The 8,093-nt window shown below is 19.4% G+C and overlaps 2 protein-coding genes across 2 annotated transcripts; one reads left to right on the top strand and one right to left on the bottom strand.

Moving 5' to 3' along the window:
• Positions 1-1,773: 1,773 nt before the first annotated feature.
• Positions 1,774-2,604, top strand: PRSY57_0825900 (SNARE protein, putative; the record flags this gene model as incomplete). Its single annotated transcript, XM_012907198.2, has 1 exon — positions 1,774-2,604. The coding sequence occupies one exon, from the start codon at positions 1,774-1,776 to the stop codon at positions 2,602-2,604; it is 831 nt and encodes a 276-aa protein (XP_012762652.1).
• A 959-nt stretch (positions 2,605-3,563) lies between these two features.
• On the bottom strand, positions 3,564-7,637 carry PRSY57_0825800 (ubiquitin conjugation factor E4 B, putative; the record flags this gene model as incomplete). Its single annotated transcript, XM_012907197.2, has 1 exon — positions 3,564-7,637. The coding sequence occupies one exon, from the start codon at positions 7,635-7,637 to the stop codon at positions 3,564-3,566; it is 4,074 nt and encodes a 1,357-aa protein (XP_012762651.2).
• Between the last annotated feature and the right edge of the window lie 456 nt (positions 7,638-8,093).

Genomic DNA, 8,093 nt, shown 5'->3' with positions numbered 1-8,093 from the left:
AAAAAAAAAAAAAAAAAGAAGAAAATAAAAAAAGTGAAAAAATTATTTTTATATTATATTATTTTATATTATATTATTTTATATTTTATATATTATATTTTATATATTATATTTTATATATTTTTTTTTTTTTTTTTTTTTTTTAAAAGACTTTTATTTCTATTATTTAATTTTTGGAATTATTAATAAATATATAGATACAATTGTTTTATTGAGAATGTGATATTGTCTTTTTGATTTAATTACTTTTAAAAGAAAATAAAATGGAGAAAGACATATTTGATATTTATTATGCGTTTTATAATTATCTTATATAATTTTTATAAAATAAAAACCAAATTATCTATATATATATATATTAATATCCATTGTTCATAATTAAATGTGTATCTATATTTTTCTTTTATCCCTTTGTTAATTTAATTTTTTTTTAATTTTTATTGAAGACTTTTCAAAGGAAATAATAATGTATAGTATATATTATGCGTATGAAAATAATTATCCACTGTTTTTTTTCTTTTTCCTCAAAATGGGATAAAAAAAAAAAAAAAAATATATTGATATTTTTAATAGATACATATATATATATAATATATATATATATATATATATATATATATATATTTTATTTTATTTTATTTTATTTTATTCTTTTGTATTATGTAAAATATTATAAAATAATAACCATGTTAAAGGTAATGAAAAAGTGATTGGGAAGTGGCAGGACAAATAAAATTATAAAATATATATAAATATTATAAAACCACAATGTTGCATTGATAACTCTGGTGTGTTTTAAATAAAAATATATTTTATTTAATTAATATTTTTAATTCGTTTATAAATAAATAAATAAATAAATATATATATATATATATATATATATATATAATATATCAAAATAAAAGAAAAAAATTATAAAATATATACATATAATATATAATAAATTCAAGTATGTATTTCATAAAATATATTTTTATATGTATTATTTTTATATATGATTATAAAAGTGCAAACACATTTAGAATAAATAAAAGTGATTGAAAAGGAAAAGAAATTATTATTTATTCATCTTTATTTTAATTTATTTGTATTTTTTTCTCATTTGTTAATTGATATGATTATATTTTTATTATTATTATAATAATTTTTTTTTTTTTTTTTTTTTTTTTTTTTTTTACTAACTGTACTAAAGAAAAAAAAGAAAAGTAAAATAGGGAAAAAAAAATTGAAATATATATATATATATGTATATTATATATATATATATATATATATAATACATATATATTATATGTATATTATAAAAAAATCATAATTTTAATAAAAATGATAGAACTATATATTATATGTTATATAAAAAAAAAATAAAAACATTAATATTTAAAAATAACAAAATTTATTTTAACACCCCTATATTATATATATATATATATATATTTTTTTTTTTTCTTTTATTTTCCTTGGCGTATTTTATTATAAAAAAAATATATACATAACATATACTTCTATGAATTGATTATATGAAAGAAATCCTAATTTTATAACATAATTATAATATATATTTTTTATATACCAATATTTTTTAAATTATGTGTAAAAGATTCGCCCACTTAACTATAAATATTACCATACACATATATAATAAAATTTATATGTGACATATTTTTATTTGTCACATTTTATTTTATTTTATTTTATTTTATTTTATTTTTTCTTTCTTTATTATTTATTATTTATTATATTATATTATTTTTTTTTTATTACAAAACAATGTTTATTCTTTCAGATGATAATGTTGCATATTCCAATAGTATAAACAGTGAAGAAATTGAAGAGAGCGATTATGAGAATAGCGAGGCACATTCAAGATATTATGAAGAAACAGATGAAGAAGAAAGTAATAATAATGATATAGATGATGAAGATTTATGTTTATTTAAATATGTATGTATAGGTTCTTTAGATGATGTAGATATATTATTAAAATATAGTCTTTTTAATAGAGATATAGATAAATCAGCAAATTTTATTGTGAAAAAAATATTAATTGCATCCAAAAAAAAATTAAATTATTGTAATAAAAAAATATTAAATTGGGATAATCATATAATATATTTTATTATATGTACAGATAAAAAACTTGCATTATTTTTAATAGGTCTAGATTTAAAAGCATCATTTAAAAATTATGCATTTGAATTTTTAAGAAAACTTGAAATATATGCTAAGTCTAATTTATTTTATGATAAAAATTATGTATCAAGTCATGTAAACCCATCAAAAGTTCATACTATTGAATGTTTTATGAAAACCACAATTAAAAATTTAAATAAATGTTGTAAAAATGAAAAAATTTTTGCTGTAAAACAAAAATTAAATAAAATTAATTCAGTTATGAATAATCATATAGATACCTTATACAAATCCAGAGGAAATATTAAAGCCTTACAATATAAAACGGAGGATATGTCAAAAAATACTTTAAATTTTGTACAAAACACAAAAAAATTAAAAAGAATTATGTTCCTTAAATACTGGAAAACTTATTTTCTATGTGCTTGCTTTTTAATCATAGGATTTAAGGTATACAGATCCATTTAATGCAACATAAAATTAAACATTCACAAAATTTTGTACACACACACACATATATATATATATATATATATATATATATATATATATATATATATATTTATTTATAATTTCCGCAATTTATCCTTTGTTTTTATCTTTCTATGTTTGTATGTGTACACCTTTAATTTTTTTTTTTTTTTTTCTTTTCATTTTATGAATTAAATTTTAAATTATATTTTTTTAAAAAATTTTTTATACCCATAATATTATTTTTACATTCATACAATTTGTTTTGTCATATTATATATATATATATATATATATATATTTCCCCTCCTTTTGTTACATGCTCATCCTTATTTATCTAATTCGTTATTGTATATATATATATATATATATATATATATTTATTTATATACATTTTCCTTTTTTGAAATTTTAACTTTTAATTAAATATAAATATATTATTACCTATGTATAAATTATATAAACATATTATTAAATTATTTTTATGAATCAAAACAAAATATGTATTTTATTTGAATTATAATAGCATAACTGATTTGTCTAGAAAATATATGACATTTAGTTATATTATACTATATATATATATATATATATGCATATGTATATATGAACACATCGTATGAATATATTACGTTTTTATATAATATTACTCTATACAAGTAAATCTTATAAAAATTTTAAATTAAAGATAATTAAGATTCACTTGTTATATTTATAAAAAACGCAATCAAAATATAAAATTTGTTACCCAAAGGGGTGATCAAAATATATACACAATATATATATATATATATATATATATTATATGTCTATTTTGAGAAATTATATAAGAGTATATTTATATTAAATGTTAATATATACTGTTGATGGATTATTATAAAAAAAAAAAAAAAAGAAAAAAAAAAAAAAAATTTCATATTGGTGTGTATTTTTTTTTTTTTTTTATTCCTTTATTATTACATATTTGAAGTTTCATTTTTTTGGACTTCTCCATTTTGTTCCTGATGAAAATTTGGGAATGGTTCATTTTCTACATCAAAGTCTATATTATCGATTTTTTTTTTTTTTTTTTTTTTTTCTTGTCTTAATTTATTTATGTAATTTTGAATTTCTTCCTTTAGCTGTGGCATGGGTACTAGCTGTTCTTTTGAAAGTGGGGCTCTATTAAATGGATCATTAGGTTCACTCATTAAATGTCTTTCAATATTCTTTCTGTCAATAATAATACCAGATGTAGGTAAAAGGACGGGATCTAACATAATATCTTGTAGAATTGGATCTAAGAAATTATCAGGTATATCATCAACATCATTAAATAATTCTACTTCATCTTTCATATCTACAATTTCTTGACAAAAGTTTTTAAATTTATTTAATTCTTCTTTGTGTAATAATCCTTCTCTTTTACATATATAATAAGCTTTATTAAAAATTTCAGCTTTATAATATCTTCCTTCATTTGCTATTTCTCTAATTAACAACTCTTCGTGTTCTTTATCTGAATTCAATAAGAATAGATAAGACTCTACTATACTGGTGAGCCATAATTGTGGTCTAAAATTATATTGTTCCATATTTTTAACTTTGATATTTAAACATTTGGGACCAACTAAATAATCAAAATAACAGTTTAAGCATGTAACGATTTGTGAAAGAATGGTATTGGATGTAAGTATATTATTTGGATAATTTTTACATAATAAATTTAAAAATATGCATGACTTATAGCAATATGTTATAATCATTTTTGTTTTGGCTGCTAGGTTTCTCATACTTTCATTTGATAAATCATAATCCATTCCACCTTCTTCTCCATCATCACTATTATTATCACTATTAAATGAGGAATCATTAAAATTGTTATTATTATTGTTATTACTGTTATTATTTAAAGATGAATAGTTTAGATTAGCTACAGAATTGCTACTTCCATTTGATGTTCTATTATTCCTTGTAGTCGCATTTAAATAAGAATTTGAATTTGCTTCTTGTTCATTTTCTTGTTGGGAATCCTTTTTCTTCTTATTATTTTCTTCTCTTCTTTTTATTTCAGATAAATAAGACACAACCTCTTCAACTAGGAAACTTACATCATTTAATAATAAATGTATCAAGTGAACAAATAAATTATTATTATTTATAACTAATTGTGTAAATTGATTTACATATGTTTTATTTAAAAAGAAACTATTAAAGTTCTCTACTATACGTACACGTGTTTGCATTCTTTCCGTATATTCTCCTTTTTGTGAAGCTATAAATACATTTGTTAATGATTTTATTATATATTTTTTAGTCAATTCAGATTCTTCAATTACTTTTTTTAAATTATCTAATTTATATAAAAATGAAAATGTTTTAGGTGCTGATTCACATCTTAAATGAATACTCTTAATATGATTTTCACTTAACATTGTAAATATAGAAAAGGCTAAAAACAAATCTATATCTAAATAATTCATTAATGTTTCATTATTCGGACTTTTAAATAAATCTAATTCGTATAATAAATATAAAATTTCAAATATATCACTTAAAAAAAAAGTAGGTATTATAGAAAAGTGTGGAGATGCATATAAACGATCATCTGATCCATCCAAAGGTCTTATCACCATTGGGGTATTCTCTTCGTTATTATTTATACCTAATGATACCCTATTATTTCTTTCATTACATATGTTGATTCCTTCTCTTTCGTCTCTATTAACTTCCTCATCTAGGGAACCATTTCTTCCTGATTCATTCATTTGGTTATTTTCGACAACCCCATCATTATTTTCAATTCTTTTATTTTCTTCAATAGGTTCATTCCTTTCCACTTTTTCATTTTCCCTCATGTGCGAAACCATATTACTACCCTCGGTTGTACCTTCTTTAGTATTATTATAATATTTCTCGTTAGGAGGAGGACAGCATTTTAAAACCAAATGTACTAAACTATTATTATGTTCATTCAAACAAGTTCTCATAGAATTATTAATATTTCCATTTATATCATATATATATGCTACATGAAGAAAATAATTCATACATAAATGTAAAAATTTAAACAATAATTGATTAAAGCGAGTGTTATACAGGAAAATCTTCCATGCATGTATATTCATATAATAGAAATCTTTATCTTTGGCATTGCCCGCTTCTTGAACTATTTTAATAAATTCATCTACAGCAGGTTTAAAAAATACACTCAATGATTTAAAGGTCATCCAAAATATACATGTGATAAATTTAGGCTCTTTTTGAAAACATTCGGAACGTTCAACATTTTTCTTAATTTTTTCGACATTGGATTTATCTTCAAACGACGATTGGTTTGTAATATTTTTTAATAAAAATTTAGAGAACGGGTCATTTCTTAAAAAGAAAAAAAAATCCAAATCGTTAATTTTATTTACAGTTATAGGTTCACATAAACATAATAAAACCCAAAACATATTAAGACAAAATCCATAAGAATTTTCTCCTAACAATTTTAAAAATAATCCATAAGAAGTATCTAATGATTGTGGATATGTAGAATAATGATACATTATTTTTGTTTTCTTCTCATTAGAGATAAGAATACAATTTATCCATAGCAATATTATCTTTTTACTATCACTACTACTTTTTAATAAGTTCTTTATAATTTCTACACAATTTTCTAAAATCCAATCTGTGTCCTTTCTTAATAAAGTATATGTATTTTTTAATCCATTTAGTGTCATCTTATTTAAACTATTTGTATTACTGTTAAAGAAATATTTATACATAGCAATCTCCTCTTTTTTAATTATATTTGGCATATTAATAATTGTAGGTGAAATTAGGCGACCTAGTAAGCTATTCAATTGGAAGTTGTATCCACAAGTACTAATTTCTTTATCTCTACTAAAGCGCGAATAACTATTTTGTATAATGCTGCTATGGAAATGTGTGTATGGCACGCTTCTACGATTGATGTTATTATTACTAAGGTTATTATTTATGTTATTATTTATGTTATTATTATTCACATTATTATTATTATTCACATTATTATTATTATTCACATTATTATTATTCACATTATTATTATTATTCACATTATTATTATTCACATTATTATTATTATTATCATTATTATTATTCACATTATTATTATTATTATCATTATTATTATTCACATTATTATTAGTAGAGTTGATGGTCGTAGGTCCCTCTTGTGGAACATCATTAGTACCATTGCTGTTATTATTATGATTTGTTGTTATATTACTTGTAGAAGAACCCATGGTATTTACAGGCATACTCTTACATGTTGATAATAAATTTTTATCACTTTCCTTTTTTATATCACAATTCATATTATCCTTCATACGATCTTTCACATTTATATATAAAAACATAGACTTGTTATGTGTTATCAAATCAGCTATAGGTTTGAAACCTGTCAAGAAACTGAACAAAACAGCGACATCATTTTTTGGATACACTAAACTTCTATTATTCAAATTACTTAATATCAGATCTATAATTGGATTAAAGAATTTATTTAACTGTTTACTATTTTCATCTTCTTCGTTTTTATCGTTTTCTTCTATAAAAGACAATAATTTTTTTAAAAATCGAGATGTACAAGATTTTTTTAAAAATTCATAAAATACTTCCATTCTTTCTTTTTTACTTATTTTCATATTTGGATATATATCCAAATTTTCTAAATATATGATTACACAATTAACAATTTGATCAGATATCTCATTAATTATTATATCACTTTCTTTATTATTCATATTTATACCTTTATATAAACTTTTATCAACTAACCGAGAAGCACATGAACATAAATAACTTAAGCAATTTTTCTTCTGTCTATGTAAATCACTTATCTTGTGAAGTAAAATAAAATATAAATTATCAACCAAAAAATATAATTCCTCATTGTTTTCTTTTAATTCTTTCACATAAGATTCTAAATATAATTTGTTATTATTACATTCCTCTTTTTTCAAGCATATCTGAAAAGTGTTTTGAATAATAGCATCTTCTTTAATTTTATCCACCATTATTAAATCTTTTTTTTTTTTTTTTGTTTTTTATATAATATAAATTATGTATTTTATATTATTTTAAATATGTTAAATGTGCTTATATATAAGTATACTATTACAGGTAACTTTCAGAGGTATTTAATAAATTATCATAAATATATACACAATTAGGTACATATATAATATATATATATATATATATATATATATATATATATATATATATTTATATATATATATATTTTCTTTTAAATAAAAAAATATGGCAACAAGAATATGCATACATGAATAATATCAAATATATATATATAATATATATTATTAAATTATTCATATATATAATATATTTCCATCATTTTCTCTTTTTTTTTTTTATTTTTAATTTATTTCATATATATATATATATATATTACTATTTCTTTTTATTCAATAACAAATCAATTTGTTCGAAAAGAAGAAAATTATAAAATA

The sequence above is a fragment of the Plasmodium reichenowi genome, chromosome 8 (assembly GCF_001601855.1).
Source record: "Plasmodium reichenowi strain SY57 chromosome 8, whole genome shotgun sequence".
NCBI classification, from domain to species: domain Eukaryota; phylum Apicomplexa; class Aconoidasida; order Haemosporida; family Plasmodiidae; genus Plasmodium; species Plasmodium reichenowi.
Note: the sequence above shows the minus strand (reverse complement) of the source record. Positions and strands in the feature narration are given on the sequence as shown.